This window comes from Athene cunicularia (genome assembly GCF_003259725.1).
Source record: "Athene cunicularia isolate RWA chromosome 10 unlocalized genomic scaffold, athCun1 chr10_part1, whole genome shotgun sequence".
NCBI classification, from domain to species: domain Eukaryota; kingdom Metazoa; phylum Chordata; class Aves; order Strigiformes; family Strigidae; genus Athene; species Athene cunicularia.
In genome coordinates, this window is record NW_020799112.1 from 133,145 (window position 1) to 159,224 (window position 26,080).

At 50.4% G+C, this 26,080-nt stretch overlaps 1 protein-coding gene across 2 annotated transcripts; it reads right to left on the bottom strand.

The window, feature by feature from the left end:
• Window positions 1–250: 250 nt before the first annotated feature.
• On the bottom strand, window positions 251–25,558 carry ALPK3 (alpha kinase 3). Of its 2 annotated transcripts, XM_026856202.1 has the most exons (14): window positions 25,294–25,558; window positions 24,988–25,026; window positions 21,627–21,748; window positions 13,987–14,104; window positions 11,648–12,677; window positions 6,384–8,226; window positions 5,422–5,569; window positions 3,624–3,751; window positions 3,318–3,353; window positions 2,933–3,207; window positions 2,490–2,578; window positions 2,024–2,241; window positions 1,778–1,826; window positions 251–1,608 (listed from the first exon to the last, which is right to left on the bottom strand). In XM_026856202.1, exons 1-14 carry the CDS (start codon window positions 25,311–25,313, stop codon window positions 1,287–1,289), a joined length of 4,437 nt encoding a protein of 1,478 aa, XP_026712003.1. In that variant the 5' UTR covers window positions 25,314–25,558; the 3' UTR covers window positions 251–1,286. The 2 variants fall into 2 exon arrangements, with proteins under 2 accessions (XP_026712003.1, XP_026712004.1); XM_026856203.1 differs by lacking the exon at window positions 24,988–25,026 and having other exon boundaries at window positions 25,294–25,557.
• Window positions 25,559–26,080: the final 522 nt, after the last annotated feature.

Consider the following 26,080-nt stretch of genomic DNA (forward strand, 5'->3'; position numbering starts at 1 on the left):
CTTCCCTCCTCCGCCAGGCTGCACTGAGCCACCGTTTTGGGCACCAGCCTGTGGGGCAGCACTGCTGGCGCCTGGCCCCCTCCTCCACAGCCCCAGGGAAGGGGCAGTCTGTGGGCAGCACAGGGGCTCTCGGCACACCTTGCTGCCCACCACCACACTCTGCTGCTCGCCGCACCCCGGAGTGAGCTGATGGGCACAAGGGAGCCTTGATGCCATGGAGGGTGCTGCAGCTTCCAGCACGGGCCTCGCTGCCTGTCCCCGCTGCCTCGTGCCACGTGGCAGGAGGCTCTGGAGTAGGTGCTGTGAGCTGCCACTGGAGTAGGGCCTGTGCCAAGCAGGAGATGGCAACCAAGCGTGAGCAGGTTGTGCTGGGGGGCTGGGCAGGGCCTATGGGGTGTGTGTCGGGCAGGCAGGCGAGGGGGCTGAGTCCTGGGGGCTGGACACCCACATGCTGAAGCAGCACCCTGGCATGGAGGGGAGGTGTCCCCTTCACCCCGCACCCAGTGCCCTGTGTGAGGTAGAGCATCTTTGCTGTGGCGCCGGCTGGCACCCATAGCAGCACTGCTGCCCTCAGTATCCACCCAGCAAGGGCATGGAGGGACACCCTGGGGCACAGGGAGGGCCACGAGGGAAGGGGGGCAAAATGCCAGTGCCCTGCCAGGGGACTGGCCTGCACCCCAGAGCCCCACACAATAGCAGCAGGACCCCTTCAGCTCGCCACTAAACCCCTCTGCAGAAAACCTTGTAAATCAGTGTGCCAGGACAAATGACCCCATCTGGGTGCTGCTGGGTTCACATCCTTGGCACAGAGCTCTGGCAGGGCTTGGTACAGTCGCTTTACAGAGGATACAAAGAAGGACATGAGGTGCTGGGAGCCAGGAAGGCAGCCTGGAATCCCAGTTTGCTCAGGGAAACCAAGCAGGGGGCATGGTGCCTGAAAAGCCAGAGGGAGCAGGTCTGACAGCCCCTGCCTTAAGGAAGGCAGACAGGAGAGTCAAGAGAGGGCAGCTGAGCCTGAGCATGGAGGAGCACGTGGCCCCACCAGCTCCACCACAAGCAGCAGCTTCTGTAGAGGTATGGGCAAAGGGGTCCATGCTGCCTGCGGCTCGCAGCCCCCCCGACCCCAGCTGAGCCGCTCACACTAGCACGCACTACACAAGGCAAGGGCTGCAGGCCAGGGTGGGAGCCAGAGGGAGGAGAGTGGGGTGGCAGCAACCACTGCTGGGCTCTCCCCTCCCTAGCCTGGCCACATGCTGCCTCTGGGAAGCTCAGGCTGGGGTCCTGGGCTACTGAGGGCAGCCAGACCTGCCACTCTCTCCTGATCCGGGTTTGGAGGCTGTCAGGGCCTCCCCTGTTTCTGCAGCCTTCCGGGAGCTCTTGGGGCTCACGGCAGCCTTGCGGGTACCCTGGGGACTTGCCAAACCCTTCTTCTGCAGCTGGGGGCTGGACTGAGCAGATTTCCTACCCATGGAGGGGCTTCTGGAGCCCTTGGGCTTGGCTGGCTCCAGCGTCTTCAGGCCCAGGATGCTGCAGTAACGGTTACACTGGTGAGCAGCCACGAATTGCTCCAGCAGGGAGGGGAAGCAGCTTTCCTTCAGCCCCTGGTACCTGCCAACACAGCCATCTCAGCCCCTGCTTCACACCTGGAGACATCCCACTGGAGCAGGGAGCCAAGGACGGAGCCTGGCCACCCTCACCACCATGGCCCTTCACCACATGAGCAGTGGAGCTGGGGACAGCCAGGGCCACCCTGCACCAGCAGCACAGGGCCACTCACCCTTTCAGGTTGGTAGCAATCCGCACATTGGTCAGCTTCCAGCCCACTCCTGCAATGAAAGGGAAGACAACCAGGCTCTGCCCAGGGATGGACAGGCACCAGCACCAAGAGCAGGTCATTGCCCTGTGAGTTGGGCTCAACAGCACGTGGGGAAAGAGGCAGGAGAGCAAAGCTGGGGCTTCTCCTCCTCTTTTCACAGGCCAGAGTGGTGAGGAGTCACAGGAATCAGACAGGAGATCCCATTACCTTCCATGTCAGTCACGAGGATGTTTCCATTTGTCCACTGGTAGACCCAATGCTGGAAGGTGCAGCATTTGAGCACGATCTCCGAGGTGCCTCGTGCCATCAAGCTGCCATCTCTCTCAGTGACACAGTACTGCTCACAGGGCCCACCCAGGTCCTCCTCCATCGTGGCATAAGGGATGTTGTTGGCCGGTCGGTAAATCAGGTACACAGGAATTATCCTGCATGGGAGCACGCAGAGGGGGTCAGCACCAGCTGATGAGCTCTCCCATCGCAGCAAGTGGAGATTCACACCACAGTCTGCAACCCTGGCTTCTGCCTGCCCCCCCCCAGTATCCCTTCAGTTTGAGGGTGGGAGAAGAGCATGCTGCCCTTCGGGATGTCCTCAGCACCAATGGGGAACCCTTCCACCACCCACGGGACGCTTTGCTGGGATGTCAACCCAGCAGAGCCGCAGCACCTTACTTACTCGGGCACTGCTCCAAAGTCAGGGACAGCTCGTGCCTCAGCAGCGAAGATCTTGCAGTACTCACGGCTGGAGTTCTGGATTTTACATTCCTGGAGATGCAAACAGAAGAGTCAGAAACTTGTCCCGTCTTGCACCAACACCTCCCTGGGACCCCCCGCCCAGCCAGGCATCCCCTGGGACCACTGCCAGTTATTTCCCTATCCTAGTGGTCAAAGGACAGTGACAGGAAAGCTCCAAGCTGCTCCATGTTGCTCAGAGAGGAGAGCTGAAGCCAAGAATAACAAGGACATTGCCAACCCGCTGGAACATGGCTCAACCCCTCCAGAGCATTCAGAAAGTGGATGCAGATGAAGAAAGTGGGCACAGAGCTGGGGCCTGTGGCACAAATAGGCAAGGGAAGGTGTGGGGGAGACAGGCAGAGGATGTCCCACAAGGATGCCCACCTGGATGGTGATATCGTAGTTCTTCTCGATGAGGCTGTTCTCATTCTTGGTCCCAAAGACAATGAAATTGTGCACTTTGATGACGCAAGTGCAGCCAGACTCAAAGATGGGCTCCAGGCCGTAGATGGCTCTGGCACGGCAGGCTTTACGCAGGAAACCAGCACCCACTTCCACGTCCTCGCTTATCACGCGCCCGAAAAGCTTATCTCCCCAGTAGCCTGCGTCAGCCAAACCCTTCGCGAACACCATGGGCGTCATCTCAATCTCCTCTCCAACTGGTGGAGGGAAGAGTTTGTGAGGGGGGACAACAGGGGCATGTCCTGCCCCCACCACAGAGCTGCCTGCCCCTGCACAGCAAGGGGCAGCAGTTGCACATGGCCCTTACCTTCGATCTCTTCCCGCAAGATAAATCCCGACAGCACTAGAGGAGACAGAAGCAAAGAGGTGTCAAGGTCCTGCCAGGATCCACCCTGTGCCATGCACTTCCATACCAAGGGGCAGCAAAGGAGGGTGGTGTGAATCACTCTTAACTGAGCATGCGGAGGCAGATGCACCTCACAGAGGTGGTGTTAGGGGCTGTGTGAGGCTTCCTGTCCGCAGGCTGGCACCAAACCCTCTCCGCAGGTTGCCACGCCACCCCCCGGCACACCTGGGCAGCTGGAGAGCTGCCAGGCTGCTGAGGGCTCCTCACCTTCCGGGCTGAGCAAGAAATCGGTGGAGTCGGTGCCGTACTCATTGCTGATCATGCACCGGTACACCCCGCAGTCCTTCTGAGACGCCTGCACAAGAGCCAAAGCTGCCTGGCCCTCGTCCCCAGCACTGGAAGAAACCAGAAATGGCTTTAAACTGCAACAGGGGAGGGTCAGACTGGACATTAGGAAAAAAATGTTTCCCAGAAAGAGTGGTCAGAGAGTGGAACAGGCTGCCCAGGGAGGGGGGAGTCTCCATCTCTGGGAGTGTTTAAGGGCCATCTGGATGAGCTGTGGGGGGATGTGCGGTAGGGGAGAATTTTGTAGACTCGGGCTGAGGGTTGGACTCAATAATCCCGAGGGGCTTTTCCAACCTGAACGATTCTGGGATTCTGTGAAACCAGAGAGCACGGCCTCAGCCCCACACGACGTGTGGGGGCACACAGGGTCCCTGGGACAGGCACTGCAGGAGGGCACTATGCTGCCCTTGGAGGGCTGGAAGAGGGCTACAAAGGAAGCCAGCCCAAGGGCATCCTAGTTGTGCCCCTGGCACATCACAGCACCAGGAGTCCTGCCCTGCAGTTTGTACTCACAGAAATGCTCAACTTCCAGGAAAGCCCTACAAAATCTGTCCCGGATTGGGCTACAGACTGATAAAGGTACTTGCTTCTGAGTGGCTGGGCCAGGGCTGTGCTTGAGCTAACAGACCTGCATCTGGATGGGATGGCTGGAAGCTGAACAGCCACATTTTCAGCTTCATTTTCAGCTGTTCTCAAGTGAGGGCAGACACCACTCCCCATCCTGCAGCTTGGCCCTCTCCAAGGGACTGGAAAAGCACAAGCTCTATATCAGCAGGCTGCCAGTCCTCTCCAGTCTGCAGCACCAAGTTTTGGGCTGGCAATTCCTCTAGCCCAGGTGGCAACACACCTTGCAGACAGGCCTGTTTCTGCCCCATATGGCCAGCATGAACCAGCAGGCTGATGACAGGCCGCAGATGGGAGAGGTGGGACCGGCATCCTGAGACCTGCTGGCTGAGTAGGCTCTGCTGTGGTCAGGTACAAGGCAACGGCCCCTCCTGGCCCATCTGTCCCAGCTCAATATCTGCTGTAGGAGATCGTTTCTGCCACAGAAGCACCTCTTTCTGCCTGCATGTTATAAAAGTGCCCCAAGAGATGCTCAAAGGCATCAGGCAAATCCTGTCCAATGTGGATGATGTTCCCACACAAGCTCCCTTGGGCTTGAGAACATGAGGCACCCAAAGGAGCATCCAGGATAGAAGCCACCCAGCCATCTGGACATGCTGTCCCTGTGTAAGGGCGGTACCAAGGGACAGAAAAGGCACAGCCAGAGCTGCTTTTTCCCTGTTGGTGCTTGCCAGTAGTGGCTGCATGGGAGCACCTGCTCAGGTGCAGTGTGCCATACCCTCACATGTATCACTTGGGGTCCCAGTTTTGCAGCTCATACCCAGCTCTCAAACTCTGAGGTGGGCACAGCACCTTCTCTGCCCTCCCCAAGGTTTGTGTTCAGCCCCTGCCCTACCCAGGGCTCTGCTACTCAAAGCACCAGCCCTTAAGCCAGGCTCTGGATAGAGTGTCAGCAGGACAAATTTGGTAGCAATTGTCCATCTGGATGATCCCTCCCTCCTCGGGCACCGAGAAGATAAAGTTCACAACATGCAATGAGTTTCCCATGCAGCCTTAACAGAAGAGGCACCTCCACGCCAGTAAACGCAAGGAGCTGAATTTAACACACCAACCCTGGGCTATGCACAAAGACTACAAAGTGAAGCTGGTCAGTTACCTCCTTTGGGCTTCTGCTACAGGGATCTCGTCCTTGTACCACATCAGCTTAGAATCGCTCAAAATATTGAAGAACTGGCACCAAAGTTTCAGGTTTCCTGATGCATCGGAAAATTGTTCTGCCCTGATCTTACGAATCACCTGTGGAGCTAAGGACAGGGTGAAAAGAGATGGAATGTGAGACACGCGCGCTGGCTGCAGCTCCAGGGACAGGCCAGCCTGACCCAGTGCTGCTGCTTAGGACTTTGGTGTTGGGCATCTCAGGTTATCTCACACAGCCTGGTATAACATCACCTTCCCTGGAAAGGCCTCAGAGCTCCACTCGGATAAATACAGTGGGATACAAGTGACACAAATTTATTCAACAGTGCAGCACTACAATACCTAGTAGGGCTCAGCCAGAGGCAATGCAGAAAAACTCTATGCAACATTGGAGGAAACATTTATCTGCTGAAGTGGGGATTTATCAAGGTTACCCTTACTTTTGCAAGAGTGCTGATTTCTGTGAAGGTACCACATGGCACCCGCAAGCATTTCAACACCAGGATTATGACTCTTCTAATTTAGTGCCACAAAGGATCAAAATATATTGACTATGGAGGTGGAAGAGAAGTGTGCACCCTACTGTTGCCCACTGGACCCCTTACCAGCACGAGGAATGGTGAGGACTAGGACATAGAGACCAAGAACAAAAAGATTATATGATTCCTTTGGCCAGGGAAGTCCAAGCTGTAGAGACAGCCAGTTCAGTGCTGCTGTCTCTTGTCTTCTTCTACCCTCCCTGCACTAGGGAAGAAATCTTGGGGCAGACTTTTGGCTTTCACATGGCCAAAGGGCAATGCTGAAAACCCTGCAAATGCAGAAAAATCACATGGTCCCAGCTGACTATCACCATCTCAGTTGGCCGGGGTTCCTTTATAGGCAACAAGGGAACTTGCTTCATAGGACTACCTCTTCCCTTACCTTTAAATGGATTATTTGCTTTCTTGGACTCCGCTGGCTGTGCTTCTGGCTTAGCATCTTCAGGGACCTCATGGTCACCACTGCTGTCACCTATGGGCTCCTCATAGAGCTTTGGAACCTCCAACGTGGCCATCTTCCTTGTGAGGGTTGGAGAGCGCTGTTCTGTGGGAGGGGATGGAGCCAGGGCAGGCGACTGCAAAAGGGCCGTGTTCTTCCTGGATTGCCGTGGTGAAACGGTAGGACTTCTCATGTGCCCTGAGCTCTCTGAGATTTCCTTCTCTTCCTCACCCACCTGCTTGGTTTTTGGCAGGTATATTTTGCGCCGGGCCCCAGAAGCAAGCTCCTCTGGCGTGGCACAAGGAAGCACTGCCAGAGGGTCACCAGGGCTCTCTTTTTCAGGGCTTGCTGGAGGCAAATCAGAAATATTATCAGGAGGCTGTTCTGTTCCTGCTGCTGGCAGAATGCTGCCCACCACGATGGAGGGCACAGAGAGCTGGGGTGACCCCTCTGCCTCGGGAGCCACCCGGGTACGTCTCTTTGGTGGCACAGGTCTGCAAGCCAGCATCTCCTTGCTGGTAACAAATTCCTCGTTAATCATGCCCGTGATCCGCCTAGATGTCCTGGGGGTCAGAGGCAGGTTCTCTGCTGTCTGGAAGAGCTGATTGTTTTGTACCTTTTCCAAAACTCTCCTTGAGGTGCGGGGGCTCAGGCCTGCAATGCCTATCTCTGGGACCATGATTTCCTCTGCATCAGGCTGCTCCTCATCCCTGGGGTCAGTGTCTTCTTTCATGGCACCCTTACTGCTATCTGACATTTTTAAAAGCAGCAGCAGATAGTTCTTCAAGGAGGAAACGAGGTTTTTGTGCTGCACCTTTTCCTCCAAAGACATCTCCTGAGGTCTCTCAGGGCTAGGCAGGACCAGAGGCACTTGTGGCTGAACCTCACCACCTCCTTCAAAAGCACCTGAAGGTGCTGCCAGTACCCGGTGTTGAGCTGTGGTTGTTTGCTCTTCTTCTTTTCCCCCAGGTCCCACAGGTGCTGGTTTGGCACTCTCCTCCCCTAATGTACTAGCTGAAAATACCTCTTGCTGGGCAGATCCATTTGCCTCTTTGATTTCCATTTCTCTGCTTGCAGCAGGCAGCAGCTGGGCTCCAGATGGGACCTCTCCCACTGTGGCCTCCATCTCTGAGGCACTGTGAGCTGCAAGCAGTGCCTCCCGAGCCACTGATGTCCCTGCTGAAGGAGCAGGACGCAGCTCTTCCTTGGCAAGTCGAACTGGAGCAGGAGCCAGCGTTTCAGTCTCCTGATGTCCTGAAGGTGTCCCTCCCACCTCTCTGTGCACAGCCCCGGGAGATGCTGCACTGCTCCCTCCTGCCTCCGGACCAGGATGGCTCCCGGACAGCTCTGCTCCCGCCTCTTTGTTCTTCCCATCCTTGACTACTGTCTGACGTGTGATCTGCTCAAGAGGAGTGCTTTCTGCAGGCTCTGGAGGACACAATTTCTTTAGCAATGGCTTTTCCTCACCTTGGCTTTTGGCCTCTTGATTTAACAGTCCTTGTTGAGTCTCTCTGCCCTCAAGAGAACGGGAATGTCCTTCTGCCTGCTTCCTAGAGGGAGGGTGCTCCTTGCTGGACTGCACATGCTCTGAAGTTGCTGGTGGCTTTGGTGGCTCCTGAAGCCTCAGCCGAGGATTTGTCCTTTTCCCAGCCCCCCTGGTCTCCTGGCAGACAGGCATATCTTTCCTGAGCTCCTCTAGCTTACTGGCTTGCTGACCAGGCTCTACAGTTACACCGGACACTGGATGTTTTAGGTCACTAGTGGACTGTTCCACTGTTGCTGCCACCTAGTTAGAAAAACAAAACAGAAAATCAGCCCAATTTTACTGCTTGGGTCTACTCAGTGGTGCTCGTGGTTCATCTGTACCATATGGCACTGCCCAGCATCTGCCTGAATTGTAAGTATTAACCTGGTATCACTGGGCCTCCTGGCTTCATCGTCATCTGACAGTAGTCAGTGACACAGCCCACTCTCATGCTGCATAATTTTTTTTTAAATCAGCCCCAACTCTTCTGTCTTTCAATGCCTTGGTTGTGAACAGAGATAGATCTGCCTCTCTAAAATATTAAATGGCTTTTAATTCAATCTTATCTGACACAGCACCTTCCCAAGGAGGAAAACTCCCATTTTCACCAGTCATTGCTGAGACCTCATATAATTTCCTTGCTCTTTTTTAAGACTCAGTGCTCCCCCTACACTATATCTGCAATCTCCACTCTGAGATGGGGTGATCAGCATGATTTATAGGGAAACTCTACACCATGACGTTATCTGCACTATTCAACCATCCTGTTTCTTTGACATTCAGGAAGCACAAATGTTTCCGACTACAACTGCACACCAGCAGACATTTCAGCAAACTGCCCACTGTGACGGCTGAGCTTTATCCCGAGGAGATCTGGCAAAATCCTCCAGCCAAGAGGCACTATCTATTTTTGTAGGATAAGGCTCAGGGGAGGCAGCGATACTGCTGATACACGTTGTACCCAGCTGATGCTCAGCCTGCAACATCAGGACAACCCTGAACAATGGGGAACAGGGCATGCACACTACAGGTTCCCCTTCCATCCCAGAGGATCTGCTGCTGAGGATTTTCTCTTGAGGTCTCCAACTTGACCTTTAAGCCTCCAAAATGATGTCCATGGGAAAGGAGGACTGTGGCACTTAGCCTTTCCATTTTGTGCCACTTCAGCTTCATCTGAATGCTTGGAAAAATCAGAAAGGGTAATGCCAATCTCAGAGCAGGCTCTTCCCCAAGGAATTGTTATGACAATGTGAGTATCAGAGGACTGGGGTAGGAAAATCAGCATTAGTGGGGCTATTCCTGCACACAGAATTCATGTCTGCTTCCTTAGTAGATTCCAAAGGATGCCAAAGGCCAGGCAGTTTCTGTCTCCACACACAGGGTGTGCAGAAATAGGTCCGCAGTTCACAGGGTCGCACAGGCACCCCCAGATGCCACATGTCCCTGCTGCTGTCCCCCTAAAGCCAAGTCCTCGCCTGCTTCAATGGGCTAAATGTCACAACACAGCATCCCAGTGCTCAGGATTAAAAGATTTTATTAAGAGACAGACAGGCTTCATGCAGTGAAACCTCCTCCACAGCATCTGGTCCTCTGTGGCACAGAAAGAGATGAGGACAGACACAGCCCTGGTCCCTCTGCCTGGGGGCTGAGCAGCACAGTGCCCACAGGGGCTGGATGTGGACTCGAGCTGGTGGTTCACAGATGGATGCAAAGAGGCAGCTCTACGCAACAGTGCTGGTCAATGGGGACATCTCTTTGGCTGAAGACAACTTGGGGCTTGGGGAGGGATTTGCTTATCATTGGTGCACAAACCGAAGCTTATTCAGAAAATATTTCTGGGAGCTTTTCTGAAAAGCATCTGTCCTTACGTAATCGTAACACACAAACTAGGGGCATATAAAAGAAATATAATAAAATCACCAGTTTCTAAGCTAGGCAAGAGTGATCATCACACAAATCCAGTTTCTTCTCTGCTCTTGTGCCTGAGGATGTTCAGATACTGGCTATGGTCTGGCATTTTACAAAGCCCTTCTGCTATGGATAAATCCAGCTCAAAAGAGAAGCCCTGAGCATGAGGCCCAGCTAGGTTCCAAGGCCAGGAAAACACTCATGCTACAACCCTGTCTTGTTTAAGGGATTTAAAAAGACAAGCAACCCACGTCCTGGGGAGTGAAAATATCCTCAAACACCTTCAGACTCAGCTTTGAAGGGCTTTAAAATAGCTTATTTGGTCACACAAAAGCCTGAACACTTTCCCCAGCATCACCAACTAGCTGAAGCATTCAAATTCAAATAAAAAGTGTTCCCTTTTGTCTACTCAAAGGCACACAAGCTGACAAGTTACAGGTTTCCCTCTGTGAGTGGGTTTTTGAAGAGGAAAAATACCTTGATGCATGTCAAAGGCTCAGGGATGACAGCCCAAGCCTGACTGCTACCCACCAACACTTTTCACTCTTCTTAAGAGCAAGGAGCATAAAAATGAGCAGAGAGGGAGAAAACAAATTGCTTTGCCATGGGCTTGCATGCACAGCAATAATTTTTGCAGCAATATGTGATGCGTCAGGTTAAAGATAGGTTCAGGGCGCTGCACTGTGGTGAGGCCAGGACCCAGATGCTCACTTCACTGCATAACAGCAGGTTTCTTACCAGTAAATGGTGCTCCTACCTTTGGCTAAAGAAATCTAGAAGAAAGGAATTTTTTTTTTCACTAGAGCAGCTGGCAGTCCCACTTTCCGTAACATGGATGTTTCCGCATTCTGAAGTATTTGCATTACCTACTAAGGGAGCCGTGCTGCACCCAGATTGTCTCTGATAACCTTGGTCTGTACTGAGAGTGTGCACCTACCATAGCTCAAACACCAAACCCTGACAGCACCTGCAAATTGGACTTGGAGACGATTTTACCACAAAAGGGGTTACTAAAGAAAAATGGAAAAAAAAAAGAGGACTGGTAGCTTCCAGTCTAATATTTTGATGGAAAATGCTTCAGGTTAAGTGCCAAAAATAGAAGTTGACTAAAAGATGCAGTGAGCGTCAGGAGCAGGTGCTGTGCCCTGGCGCTGTGTCACCACCACAATGAGTCTTGTAACAGAGTTTTTCCAACAGGGAAGAGCCAAAAAATAGCCCAGATCTACTGTATACATGTTGCACTGCAAACAAAATTCAATGCCCTGCCCAGTACAGCTCACGTGGCATACCTGGCACGCTGCACTCATTTGCATGGGGGGCCCGTTAAACGCCAGCTGAAGCTCAGGTTCAGTTGCTAAACTGAACAAATGTCATCAGTCTCGCTGCCTGTTATACGCACAAGGCATCCACCCCCAACTATAAATAGCCATTCAGTGCTCCCTGCTTAACTGATTTGGAAACACTTCGGATGAGGTCAGCCTGCCGATTAAACAGGAGAGCTCACAGCAGGCCCTAGGCCGCCCAGAGACCAGCTGCTTGGCCAGAGGGCCCTGACGTACATCTCTCCTCACCACCCCATCTGACATTTATTTGGAGATGGGGTGGAAGCTCTGCTGTCTGGGCGCACAAAGTTCAGAAAGCCCTTTTTTCTGGGTGCTTTTGCCAGTGGACATCTACGAAACCTCGGCAGCAGATCCTGTGGGACAACACAACTGTGCAGCACAAATACTTTCTTGTTGCAACCCCTGCGTTGGCTGCTTTCTGTTCTAGTTACCTCTGGACCGATGGCTTTGTTTCCCGCCAACTTCTGGGCTTGCTGCTGGCCTCTCTGTCCCTTGGACGGCACAGATCCTGCCTCCGACACCTCTGAGGACGACAGAGCATCCTCTGTCCGTCTGCCAGCTGCCACAGGCTGCAGGGCAGCCTCGCCTGCAACCTCTTCCTTGGCTCCTGCCTCCTCCTTCCCTGCTGCTGGCTTCTCTTCCTTATCAAAATACATCTCTTTCAAAGAGAAGTGCATGTTACCATTGACTTTAGTGTCCTGATTCACAGCTTTCCCAGGCTGTTTGATTTTTTGATTGTTTTCCACTTCTTGATCATTTGCCACCCTCAAACGTGCGCTCCTGCGTAAAGGGACAGGAGGCACAAACCTTGGATTTGGAGAGGGGTTAGGCCTGTCTTTTCCAGTTTCTTCTCGCTTGGAAACTTCCTGCTTTGCTGCTGGAGGAGCCACAACCTTCTTCTTTTTAGCTGCAGAGTCTTTTGCCATTGGCTTAGTCGCTAGGTCCTCCACTGTCTCATAGATGTATGCAAGGAAGCTGCTCCCGTTCTCCTCCACACTTTCCAAAGAAGTGTCTCCATTGGTGGTCACATCTGCTTTCAAAGGTGCTATCAGCTTGTTTGGAAAGCCTGTCATCACATTGACCGGCTGCTCCTTTGGCTCGGCAACATCCTTCTGTAATCTGGACTGAGAATCGGCAACATGCACTTTTGCTGCATCCTCCTTCTCCCATGGAGAGGCTCCCAACCGGAGATTCAGATCCCTGGCCAGCCTCCGCTTTCTCTGGAGCCGATCAGGGCTCATTCCCTGCAACTTCTCCACCTCCACATTTTCTTTCCCTCGCTTCTTGCCCTGTTCTATCTCTCGCAGTTTTTCTTCAGCTTTTCTCTTAATTTTGGCAAACCACTTCTGGTGGATTTTGAACTCCGTCATGGTTCCCACTTCCAGCACACCAGAGCAGGACACGATGCCTTTGTTATTTCTAGCTGAGGCCTGGTAAATGCCTGCATCTTCTTCTCGGCACCTGGAAACCAAAAGCTCTGTGTGAGACCTGCCCGTCCTCCCCAGGCACTACTGCTGGGCACGCAGGCATGCACACTCTCCCGCTTCTTGCTCCAGAGGGGCCAGAAGACGAAGACATGGCCTCTGAGGTGCCCACAGGAGGTCTGGAGGCCTGGGGCTGGCCTTCCTCCCCAGGCTCTGCCTGTACTCAGTACTAGCAGATAAGCAAGTTGGACACTAAATCAGTGCCCATCTCCCCATTGGGCTCTAACTTTGATAAGAGAGGGCTGTGATGGAGGAGGGGAAACAGCTAGCACCAGGCTTCCTGACTGTTCTTGGCCACATTTCTGCAGGATCTTCTCTCAGCTCTTCACAGCCTACATGACATTTCTGTTCTTCCTTCACCCTACTGCCTTATCAAAGCCCTCCTACCTTGCCTCAGACACCAGCACAAGCATGTCCATGACATCTCTGCTGTCACCCCTCGGAGATGCCTGGTCCATGGAGAGCCCTGCTCCTGTGAGAGGTGAGCCAGCCTCTGACAGAAACCTGGAGCACACCTGGGGCAGCAGAAAAGCCCAGGCTAGAAGCATGAGGATGACAAAACTATCAGCAAGACCAACATTCTGTACTTTCAGACAGTGCTGTGCCTGTCTGACATCCCAAATTCAGGATTTGAGGTGCAATGGGTCTCTGTTTGCTGGGGACATGGTGTGACTGGCTCTCCAGAAACACAGTGCTCATTTAAAGTTAAAAGAAGCTGGTAGTCAGGGCTGAATAAAGGAGGCCCTTGGCTCCATCAGTCGAGTGCGCCAAAGCAGCCCTTTCCTTCCCTGACCTCATGGTCAGAGGCCATCCTGGGACAGGGCTGCAGCCCTTCCCCCTCTTTATTCTTGCTTAGGATAGTCCTATCAACTACTCCTGTCCTTGCCTTGCCTGATCCCCTGGACCATCACCCTGCAGGCAGCCAATGCTTTTGCTCACCTTCATCCAGCCCTAATGCTCAGCACTTGCCTAGTGCAGCCATAGCTCATGCTGCCACCATAGCACTAGAAAGCTCCAGAGAGGAATTTCTCCTGACCTTCTTTTTGCTCCCAGCATGGCAGCTATATCTGAAGGCAGTAATGGATCTCATACTGATGTGATCAGGGAGACATCAAAGTGAAGAGCTGAAGGGGAAGGGACAGCCAGCAACATCACAATGAGGAGCAGAAGGAGCCAGCACAGGTGCCGGGGGGAGATCATTGCTGACACACAGCTCCTCCAAATACTGAAAACATGCTCAGAGCTACCATCACCAACTCCAACCACTCCCCAGCTTCTTTACTCACTTGTACAGCTGGAGGGTGTGATGATTTCCATGACGGAATATCTCATACTTGGGTAAGCCACAGTAGCGGTCCATCTCTTCATCATCCTTATACCATGTCACCTCTGGCTGCGGGTATCCTGGGGAGGAGACGGATGGTACAAGAGGGTGTGAAACACTGCAACCAGTAGCACAGCAAGCCTGCTCCCATGGGGACAAGGCATCAACAGCAAAATGAAACGCTCTGGCAGAATAGGATACATGTTATTCTGGGCTCACTGCATTCTTTAAATCACACAGCAGAAAAAGTACTGTGAGTGAAAAACTCATGGGCTTATCCAAGTGTTTTATCACTCCTAGGAATAGGGCTATTTTTGAGAAAAAAATCTCAGCATTTCATTCCTGAACAGAGGGCAGTGGATCACAAAATCAGCTCCTGTAACACTGGCTGGGAGGAGCAGGTGAGCATACTGTCACTTTTATGTGAAGAGTCATGTTTTGATGAGACTAAGGCTAAGGTTAGAAAACAGGCATTTGCCCCTCCGTGGAGCTCACAGAGCCTTTTGCTAAGTGTCACAGCCTGAAAGCTGATCCAAAAGTTTCCACTGAACAGAAACAACCTTGATTGCATCATAGCCAGCTTGGTGTCCTACAAATGTCACTTGACAACAGATGTCACCTGCCTTTTCAGTAGAATGACATCATGACATGTGTGACTGGCTGCCTAGCAGGCCGGGCGCACAGCCATGTTCCCTGCCACCAACAGCAGAGGTGGATCAGCATGAGTGCCCCACATGGACCAGTACGAGCCACAGCCTTCACCTCCCACAAACAGCAGCTCTAGCTCACAGTAAGAGCAGTTTTCCTCTGAAAACTGCTTGAGCCAGTGGCCAACACTGGCTCCTGTACTTTACATGGGACTCCTGGCACAGCCAAGCTGATCCTAAGGGCATGGGATAAAAGTTTCAATGATCACATCATGCCTCCACTTAAGCCCATGCGCTCAACAGTTAAGTCCCAAGGTAGCTATTCAAAGCTTATCTCCTGCAAATGCCCCTGCTGGCTTTCTGTGTGGCTGAAGTGAAGGAGACTGGCACACTGCTCACCTCCACCGGGCCCCAAGGGTCTCCCCACCAGCTCCTGGTGCCTCTGAATGCTGCAGAAGGCCAGCACTAATGGACAACGATGGCATGGGGCCAGCGAGGGTTCTCCAGGAATATTGAAGCGTCCAGACTTGATGGGTCTGAAGCAGAGAGAGCAGGGACAGGGCACGACCTACTTATCCTGGATACTTCCCAGCTGCCAACCAATAGGTTTCAGGGCTACCAAAACCTTTTTCATCTCCAGGGTGAGAAGCCTCCTACTCACACCAGCCAGAGATGCTGGCCGCCTGTAGCAATGCCTGAGACCAGCTCACACCTGCTCCAGTGAAGGTCCCATAGTGGAAGCAAAAGACCAGGAGCAAAGACTCATCAGCAGGAATTCACCCTAGTTCTGGCCAATTCAAAATGCCTTTGACCAGAAAAGCAGCACAGGTCAAATCTCCTCATGTATGCCTTGGTTCCCCCCACCTATTCTGTCCCTATCCATTGTTGGGGCTCTCCAGTGTCCTCTGGCCCCTCCAGGGACTTAACCCACTGGAACCAGACTGGGTTGGGGAAATAGTGTCAGAAGAGTTTCCCTTTCCTGCCCTCCTCCATGAACAACAGCCATCCCCATAGCCCAGACACCCCTGCAGACCAGATTTTACTCTATTTTCCTTTCCTCACCAAGGTCTCTCACACTGCACTGCCCCTGGCATCTACCCTCCCCATCCTCATTGCCTGTACATCTCTCACATCCTTTGCTGCCTCATTCCCCTCCCACTGTTGCCATTGGCAGCTTTGGCTTTCTGTTGATTAGTGCCTCTTTCCTCCCTTTCTGCAGGAAGCCAAGTCATGATTTTCTCCTGAAGCCCTACCTGCAAGTTCTCCATCAGTCTCCTTCAGTCCCTGTCTCACCACCATCTGCTCTTTGCTGCTGCTCTGGCCCTCCAAACCAGTTTCTAGAAGTGCAAAGCCCTCAGATACTTGTAGCTGAACTGAATGAGCCCTAAACTGCTAACTGGAGGAGGCCATGAGAGTATCCCAGTAATGGGATCATCAGTGATCAACGCTGCTGCTTATATTTTCCATAAATCTTTGCTACGGACCATACTTGGCAGCAGGACCCTGGGCTGAATGAGCCTGTGGTGATTTCTTTCTGCTCCAGGGATGAGGAACAAAACAGTTTTCATACACAGCTCACACTTTGCCCAGAGAAATCCTACCCTTCCCAAGTGCTCTTCTGCAGGCAAGACCTTCAGGAGGCCTCCACGGTTTGTAACGCAGGGAGCTAGCAGGTAGATTTTCCTAATACCCTGCAAACAGCAATCACAGTACTTCATTCTGGGAACTACAAGTACATCGTTTCCAAGAAGCCCTGTGATGTCCCCCCATGGCCTCTGCAGCTGATTTCCATTCCCAGCTGACATCTGCTGGAAAGAGCTGCCATTTCTATAGCTGTGCAGTGCCTCGACAAAAGGCTTTTCCTATTAAGCCTAAACTCCCTTTGACCCGAGTACTTGTGTCCTTGAGTCTATCTGCTCCCTACCAGGGTCCACCACCCCACCAGCCCAGCACAGGCAAGGAGGGACTAGTTCCTGCTACACACTCTGGCCTGCAGCAAAAGGGAGCTACAGGCAAGTGCTGGCTGGAAATCCAGAGGCAGAGGGATGCTGACAGGCTTCCCAACTCCCACTCAGAAACAATAGCCTCAGCTGCCTGTTCAGACACCAGCCATCCCTCCCCAGGGGCTGTAACCAGATCCAAGCAGGGGATGGAGAGATGCCTGCACAGGGACAAGGCTTCCAGGCATGCCCTGTGCTCCGCTGGGGGGGGAGCTGCAGCTGACACTGCAGGCATCCATCCTCAGGCTGCTGAGCAAATAAATTCACCTGGTCTGGGGGCAAGGGGGACAGGCATCACTCTCAGCACATCCCCTGAAACCACAAAATCCGCAGCTTGCCCAGCTGCCAAGACAGGCCAGTTTTAAGGGTGCCAGTGGGCCAGAGTGGTGGAGCCACAGGGTTCATTGGCAGGCAGTGCCATGCTGCAGGGAGTCGGATGCCCACCCTTAACACAAGCACGTCGCAAGACAGAGCAGCCATTCATAAATCAGGCACTCGCCCTTCCAAAACCTATCACTCCCATAGAACCCCCCCCCTGCAGCTGGTGTTGACAGGGATTTGCCAGCAGCTGGTCCCCTGCATCCACCAGCAAGTGCCCTGAAGTTGCAGACAGAGCGGTGCCGGGCCTTCCTGGAGAGGAGAGCAGGCATCTGCTTCATATCTTTGAGCCCAGCAAAATTTTTTTGGGAAGCATGTCTTCCAGCAGCACTGCTCTGGCATGATGGCTAGTTATTGCCAGAGGAGGCCAGTTACAAGCCCAGGAGACTTTCCTGATCAAGGCACTTTTTTGCATGAAGACTGCAGGGTTTAGATCAAACATTCTTTTTCCCATAGCTGTTGAAGTCTGAGAAGTCTTCAAAGCTTTGGTGACATTCTCCAAACAAGTTCTTGCAACAGTTATCCAAAAATCACCCAGAGAAACTGTTTAAATCAGCTTTTTTTTTTAATTTTTATTATTGGGGCAGGGGTTGAGGGGAGCTAGTCTTCTGAAACTCAAGAAGGTAGAAATATTTTTATAGCAATTAGACAATCTCCACCATTATCTGCTTCTGCTCTACACAAGCTACATGGAGGCAGTTTTGGGAGCAAAAATCATGGTAAGATCTCACCCTTTCTGGCATTTAAAGAAGACAAGGAGGCTTCCAGTAACACTAACAGGAAGGACAGATGCTCACCAAGTGTAGTAGTTCCCCATGCCACCAGCTGCGAGCGGTGTTCATTCACTATCCCTTTCTTACCCTGGCTGCCTCAAACTCAGGCACCCTCATCTCCCACCAGCCTGCTCTCTGCATTTGCACTCACTACCTCACCCCCAAACCCACCCATCCACCCCTCTTGCAGCCCCTGCATTTCTCCAGACATCCTCCATCCAAGCACTTCACTCTCATCCTTCAAACATTTCTCTAAAAGAGCCACCACAGATACGAGTTGAACTCCTTTATGCTTATTAAATTCATCTGCTAATTACATGACTGTCTACTCACCTTACTCCAACTCTCTTCCCCAAGCCCTTTCCCCTCCACAGCCCTACAATAAACCTAGACTGTTTCTGGGCACATTGCTTTGGTCCCATCCTCTCTGGGGACATGCTACTCACCACAGTGCAGATGATGGAGCACCTGCATAGCATGGGAGAGGTACCAGGCTGGCACTTCTTCAGCACAAGTACTGACCCACAAAGGGATTGATGGAACTGAGCTCCTGATCTGATGATTTGGGTAGGCAGGGCAGAGAGGTTAAGCCTGCCTAAGGAGGGCTGAAATGGCACTGCACAACAGAGGGCAATATGTGGGACTGACACAATGATCTTGGTTACATCCAGTCAGCACCTCTCCCAGGTGGCCTCAGTCTCTAACAAGCAGTCAGAGACCCAGGCTCCTTCATCCAAGCCCCCACATTTCATCAGCCAACATCTTTCCTTTCCAGCCAATGCTATACAGATATGACTGAACAGTTGTAAAAGCCTCCAATAAGGGCCACTCTCTGAAGAGAAGAGCCCAACACCCACTCACTGGGAAGGATCTGTGATGACCCTTAAGATCCTGAAGTCCAGACAAACCCACCAGGGAAAACACTTGGTGCAGAAAGCAGGGTGCGCTCTGCTCTGTAAGAAACTGCACAGTAAATGGAAACATTCTTGTTTCCTTTTTCACATGTCACGGAGAACAAAGGATGAACTAATTTTGTCTAAAAAAGAAAACATGTCATAACTGATGCAGGATTTGACCAAAACAATCAAATCAGACATACTAGGGACACCAGTAGAGGCAGAACTAAGTAACAGGAGGAAGGGAGTGTTTATGCAACCACCTAAGAGCATCAGGAAGTCTGCCTCTGCCTGGCTTGCTTTTCCACTTGCCTGCACCACCCAACACATTTGGGAGACTGGTTCTTCAAACACCTGCATCTTGCTGCCTTTCCAGGACATGGTCAGCAAGACACTGGTATTCACAGATGGGGGACTATCCTGTAACTCTCATTATTAGTCAGAAGCAGCAAAGAAATATTAAGATGTTATTGTAGGTCACGTACATTTGTGGCTTGAGAGTCAAAACAAGAGCAGCTGACAGTCTGCCCTTTGCCTCCTGCAAGTTTATGAACCAAAGTGTCCCTGGACTCCAGCCACAGTAGTGGGACTGCGCTGGTTCCACTCTGGACACCAGCCAGGGATGCCACCACCACTTCCTTTCTCCCTGTAATGTCTCCCAGTTAAATGCAAACATTATGGCAGGGGGAGATATCTGAACTATTGATCAGACTTTGCAGTCAGAGTTCACTTTCCACCTTGTGCCCCTCTCTTACAAAGAGATCCTGAGCTCCTACACCAGTCCACAGGACCACATGCAAAAGATGACCACATGGTATAGATGGTCCAGGCTGCTTTTAAGGATGTTCCCATGAAAATTCCTAATTTTGTAAGTCTATTAATTTAAGTGCATAAAGACATCCCCCAATCCAGCTTAACAGGTTCAAAAATACTGTGATAGGCTAGATGCTGAAGATGGTCATTTGATACTTTCCTTCACTTGAGTAGAAAATGAGATCGGTACCAGGTCAAGTTTTAAACTTGGTGTAACACACCAGGTTGTGCTACATAGCACCAGCAGGCTATCCAAAACTAGAAGGCAATGTCCTGCCTACCAAGAGCAAGGGAGGACTGCAGGAAGGGCTACAGTCAATACTTGAATTTTGGTACAAGCAGAGAAGGTTATTCCTTGACATCATGTCTCCGGGAAAATATAGAGTGAAGAGTTCCAAGAGCTTCTCTAGCTTTTCCAGGGGAGATGCTGGAAAGGACATGGACACTGAGTTTACAATGCCTCCTTGGTAGCACTGACTAAAGTATCTCCTCTCCATTCCTCTTGAAAGGAAACTTGCATGTTGGGCACCACACATGCAGAGCTCATTGTGAACTAGAGCTCATCTGCACAAATGCACCTCACCCTGACAGAGCCCATGTGGAGCTGATGCTGTCACCTGGGCTTTGGAAGAGATGAAGATTGTTAGAGGAAACTGTCAACCTCAAAGTGCAATTGGTGAAGACTCAAGCCAGTGAGAGAAGCTGGGACTAGAGACTTGGAAAGGGGCAAGCACTCCTGGAAGGAGAGCAGTGCTATCGAATAACCTTGCAGGAAGAGCCATGCTCTGGATCTGCAGCACTTCTACACTTTCAGGCAAGGGGAGGTGGAAGACAGAATTGTATCTGCTCAGGATTTCCTAACATATCTAAACATCACTCAGTTTTTGACCTCTGATGCTCATGGCTTGCAGAATGGTGAGTTCCATTCTACCGCACAGTATGTCAAGCTTTTTCTTTCAGAAAACTTTAGTTGGAAAAGTCCTTCTAATGAAGGGCCTGGTTTGGAGGCATCTCCCTAGCAGCTCACTTTTGCCCTAGAAGCAGGAAGTCGTCTGCTGAAGTTAAGCATCAATCTATCAGTTGCACCCTTGCAAGTTCAGAAAGTCAGACCTGCAAAAGAAGTGAATACATTAGAGAAGAGCCAAGAATTCAAAGCTGGCAGCTCTCAGAAGGGCTCAGTCTGCATTTCCTGGTGCACTGCTTATTTACAGCATGTTTCTAATAGTAAATTAGATTTTCTACATCTTAGGAAAGTCTTGGTCCTTGTGACTAAGAGGCTCACTGGAGATACCCTCCTCCTTCCAAAACTTACAAACTTGTTTAACATCTCTCACTGAGTATCAGTGAATGTCATAAAAATTAACATGAGTGACATCAGGAAGGATCACAAAGTCATAAACAAGTACATACTATGTATGTAAAAAGTTTCCATAATATGTATGAAAAAAGAGGTTTTAGAGTCTTTACATAGTCTCATCAGCAAAGGAGCTGCTTGCCTTTACACCAATGCCTGCCATGCACCATCACAATGCCTTAGTACCAGCTCTCTTTCAGACTCCCCCCTCCTCCTCTTATTGGCCTAACCACTTCCTGCCCAAAGTTAGATTTTAGCTCACTGGGCAGAAACCAGCTTTTATTTCAGATGTTGAAAGACACACAAGTTTATCACTGATGCAAACACAGCTGCACTCTAATCATTTACAGCCAGCAAAGAGAGCCAGAATGGGATCCAGTATGATAGCCTTAGTCTTCAAAACTGCACATTCCTGAGTTATGGAGTCTAGGATTAGAGAAGCAGAGATTAAGACAATAAAATGTAGCTGGCCCAAGCAGTAACCAGCATATTTCATTTTCTGGCCTTTAATTTGCCTTGTTTGAGATGTTAGGTTATGCCTTTGCCTCTTCACAATCTCAGGTGTTTCCCCCCCTCTTAAATTAAAGCTGAAATCATCATGCAATTGCTGAATCTCTACTTGGCAGTCTGGCAACAGTGGATTTGTTAATGTATTGCCTTGTTATCACTTGCTCTAGAGTTTAACTAGCACAAGTCCAGCAAGTGAGGCAGGACCAGGTTATTAACTGAAGACACTGTTACCTGTCACTATGCACGTGAATTTAGCATCAGAGTCCTCGGACACAGAACGGGATTTGATAGTGGTTTCAAATAGTGGCTGGGTTTCCTCCGTCAGCTGAGAAATGATTGCGCAGAAGGTGCTCCTGGAAGATTCAAGAAGCATTTAAGAGATCAAAGTACTAGAAAAATCAAAGGGTCCACTTTCTATCTCACCTCAGAAGCCTGTGTTCTTGTTGTAAATGCCCTCCTTCCCTCCCATCATCCCTACACTAGGTTGTTCACAAGTCTAGTCCAGTGTCAGGGTATCTGACTTTTTCTATTCCTAAAATGACTGTCAATTTAAAGTGTCATTTAAGAGGAGTTCCCTATGTCTTAGCCCTTATGGCGATCAGGGTAATGAATGTTCAGAACCATTTTAGTTCTTGATTATACCAGAACATTTCTTTGATCAGCCAGCAGGCTCAAAGCAAGATCCTAACAAAGTCAGCTTCACATTCCCAGTACTGCACCATGGGTGTTTCAAGTATTGTTCTGTTCACTGGGATTCTTTACCTGTGAAGACTTCATATGTAATTTCAGGCCAAGTGTGAACCAAACATGTCTCCCAAATACAACAGCCCTCTTTCAAAGTTTTGAATTAAGAAAAGATGACTGCTGTGGGGACAGCTCAGTGAAGGAGACCTTGAGCCTGACTTGCAGCTTTCTGAGATCAGGAATTATGTGTGAAGCTGACATCCATTCCCTGTTTAACCTCTCACTGCTGCAGGCAGGCACTCACACTACATACTCCATGAGTTCAGGTACTGACCTCAAAGTTTAGGCTGGAACACCTAAATAGCCAGAACTATCCAAATAGTGCAATCTGTGAAGCTCAACATGGACCTTAGATTCTCCAGTCATTTAAGCACTATTCAATGATAGCAACAAATCACCATATTCATACAGCACTGCCAACCCTGCTGGAGCATCACCAGGAGAGGCCCCAGAAGATCTGGGCTTTCTAAATTAAAGGAAAATTAATTCATTCCAAGTTGGGGTCTTCATTTGGATAGTGCTCTGGGGCTTGTGGAAGGGAAGAGCTGCTTCTTTTGTTTCTCCCTCTGCAATTAGAACACTACACATTTACACTAGTAGAGAGCACCTCAAGGTCTCAAGTGCAAGGATCTTAGGAGAAACAGCAAATATTGCAAGAGAACCAGTAGCTGGCAGCTCTACTTATATCATTTTTAGTAGTGAAAAACATTCCTTAAACAAGTGATCAGCTTCTAGAGACATGCAAGAGGTGAAACAAACCCCCAGACCATTCCTGACACAGCTCCACCACGAGCAGAAGGGCTCATAGCACGTAGTGAGGGCTCCTCAAGGAAAACCCCAGCCTCACAAGCAGCCCCCGGCTTGTAGGCAGGATGCTGGTGCTGCTGCTACTCATGCTCTACCTGCTGAGGAAGCAGACTTGTTCAGGAAAAACAAAAGAAGAAACCACATTTAGCATGAACCCAGCAAGGTCAGGTACATTGACAGGCTCTGCAACAGGGACTGAACTGCAACATACAGCTGAAGGTGCCAGGATAGCTATGGCCACAGCAACTGCCTGCTTCATCCATCCAGAAGACTTACCTGGAGGTGTTATGATTTTCACTCTGGCTTCCTACTAGAATGGGTTTGTAAGAGACACAGGGAGAAGAACCCCTGAGTAACAAACAACCAGGGTGCCATGGGAGTCTCATCCAGCCCCCAGGCACTTTGTGTTGGGTAAGGGTACAGGACAGGAGCAGCTAGGGCTGTTGCAAACTTGACTCATCTACTGAACAAGGGTTATAAGCACTGTCTGTATTCAAACACACGTGGGGGATGGGGTGAAAAACAGATGCCACAGCTCAGACTCTTTTCTGTGGAAATCAATGGTCCCCAGGAGACTGGTCCTGGCAAGCAACTCTCCACACAACTACAGGGCTAGGAAAGGCCTGTGGGAGCTAACAGCTGTTTCATACCAGAGAAACCTTTCCATACTCCAAACCCAGGAGAAAAAACTCCAATTTCCAAAGAGCAAGGCAGACAATCCCATATCAAGACAGTTACTGGCGGGGTTTTGAAGACCCCTTCAATACAGATCCCCAGCCCTAGACCAGTAAATGCCTTTTAGATTAACATAAGGAACTTCCCAAGCATCAATGAACATTTCATACCCCAGCAGAAGAGCAACCAGATCAGCATCTTTAAAAAAGTGATGCGCACACACAGTGACATTCGGGACCAAATTTAATCCCAGTACCATGCCACCCATACCAGCAGGAAGCACCAGGAATAAGTCCGGTCCATTCAGTGCAAATCCGACAATCAGGTGAAATCCAACAAAGGCTACTGAATAGTTTAGGAAAGCAGCATCACCAGAAGCTGGTGGCTCCACAGGCACAGCAGATGAATCAGAAGAGACTTGCCCAATGTACACCTGGCAGGAAGCCCTGGAAGGTCTATTTAATCTTTCAAAAAAACCATTGTGTTAGTCACAGGGGGCTTTTAGAGACTGCAGCACTGTGGGGCTCTCAGCTGACTCACTCCAGCTGCAACAGACTTGTCCAATTCAAATTGCTTTCTAAACCAGTAATTCAGAGCATTCAAGAAATCTGATATAAGCAGCAGCCGCTCTTCCTCCAGGCCTTCCTGGAGAGCTGCATCTTTGTTGCAGAAAAAGCCCTGGAGCCTAAGAGGAGGACACCAGGAATTCAGTAGCCTTTTACATTAAAGAGGGATTTCCATACAAAATCAGTCCACAGAAAAAGATATAAGAAGTATATCCTTCTTCATCATGATTTTCTTTTCCTGATTTTTTTGATTAGCAACCCCACAGCTTTTGGGGTATTCTGGAGAGATCTGTACCCTCCACGGTCATTCCTCTACCTGCTTCTGCAGCAAACCAGTAATGTCAAATGATTTCCAGTTGTGTTAGTTTGCCAGAGGCAAAGTACAATGCTACAAGTGCGTTTCAGAGCAGAGTCCAGATGAATGAGGATCTTCACAATAAAGCACAGGATAGCAGGGGGAGAAGAAGATTTCTTCTCTGAAAATCTTAGGGCAGGCACATCTAATTTTTAATGTCTCTGTATGGAAGTCCCACTTTAATAACAAGAAGTAGCTGAACACCCATCCTATGGCTAAGAAAGAGGAGTACTTCTTGCACCTTAACACAGGAATTACAATGAACATTCACTTTGCTCTCTATAGTTCAAGCAAGTATTAGGGATCCAATCATGCAGAATTAGGTTGTTAGATCACTTCATGGCTCTCTACTAATTAGTTAGTACCAAAGCATTACTGATTAATCATGTGCAGTCAGATTCAGCAAAGTGTTTGGACAGAGCAGTTTAATGCAATGTAGTTTTACCTTCCTAAACTGGAGGGAGAGAATCTGCTGCTTGATAAGCTAAGCAAAAAACAGCATAAAATTCATTAGATGTAGAAGCATGGAAAGGAGCAGAAATACCATTACAGAGATGTATTAATGATGAGTCGTTTTGCACAAGTCAGAGTTCCTATTAAAAGAAGGTACAGCTGCCTTACTCGGGCTGACTGCCAGGATGAGCAAGCCACATTGTCAATTGAAATCAAAGGCTGTAAAAATGAAATGGTCGTTAACCGCAAAGAATAAGTGTAAGGACATTTATACAAGTAGGTTTCCAAGAAGCAGCACCTGAGCCTTCCATGCACCATCCGCAGCGTTGTGCTCAAAGCAGGCAACTCCACCCCGGGAGATGTTCGATTAAACGGCAGGCAGGAGTACAGACCGTTGCAAGCCCACTTCTCTGCTGGCAAGCAGGTGGCCTGAGCTGGTCACCCTCTGTGCTTCCAAGGACAGCTCGCTCTTTGGAGAAGCTGAAAACTCTCTGGTCACTATACACCGCTTTCCAGCTTGCCAACCAACTCACTAAGGTCTGGCAAAAAATTAAAATAAAATAAAAGAAGTGGACTTTACAGGAATCTACAAGTTTTGTTTTCTTTGCAGGAACATAACATTAACCAATTCAGGGAAAAAAAAAAAACACAACAAAAAAAAACAACAAAACCACCCAAGTCCTACACAAGGGACCCCCAGATGAGCTACTTACCAGTGGCCATCAGCTCTCCCAAAGGAGTGTCTTCAAGGACTCATGTCCTAGCCAAAAGACCACACTGCATATTGTGGCAGCAGCCTCTTGCAGGCTGTAGAAAATAACCTCTCAGCATTGACCCTCAGCAGTCAGGAGCAGTTCCTCAGAGCCTGAGCTCACCCACATGGCAATCAAAAGCCTAAAACTAAGTAGGTACCAGCTAATCAACAGCACATAAGCTCAGTGATTTAATCACACTAAGATACACGTTAGTTATGCCTATGCAACAACCTCACCATATAGCCTGCAGCGTGGCCATCCCTTCTGGGGTATAAGAAGTCAGACTCCCACATCGGTACATGCAGAGAGATCAAACCTTCTCAGCCTTGT

What these genes read in the sequence shown, in the direction of transcription:
- ALPK3 (XM_026856202.1), bottom strand. Translation starts at nt 25,313, where the DNA reads ATGGTGCATGGAAGGCTCAG. An exon ending in ATGGTGCATGGAAGGCTCAG is followed by an intron (nt 25,027 to 25,293) that starts GTGCTGCTTCTT and finishes TTTTTTGCTTAG; the next exon opens with CTTATCAAGCAGCAGATTCT. An exon ending in ATTCACGTGCATAGTGACAG is followed by an intron (nt 14,105 to 21,626) that starts GTAACAGTGTCT and finishes TCTCCTCCCCAG; the next exon opens with GATACCCGCAGCCAGAGGTG.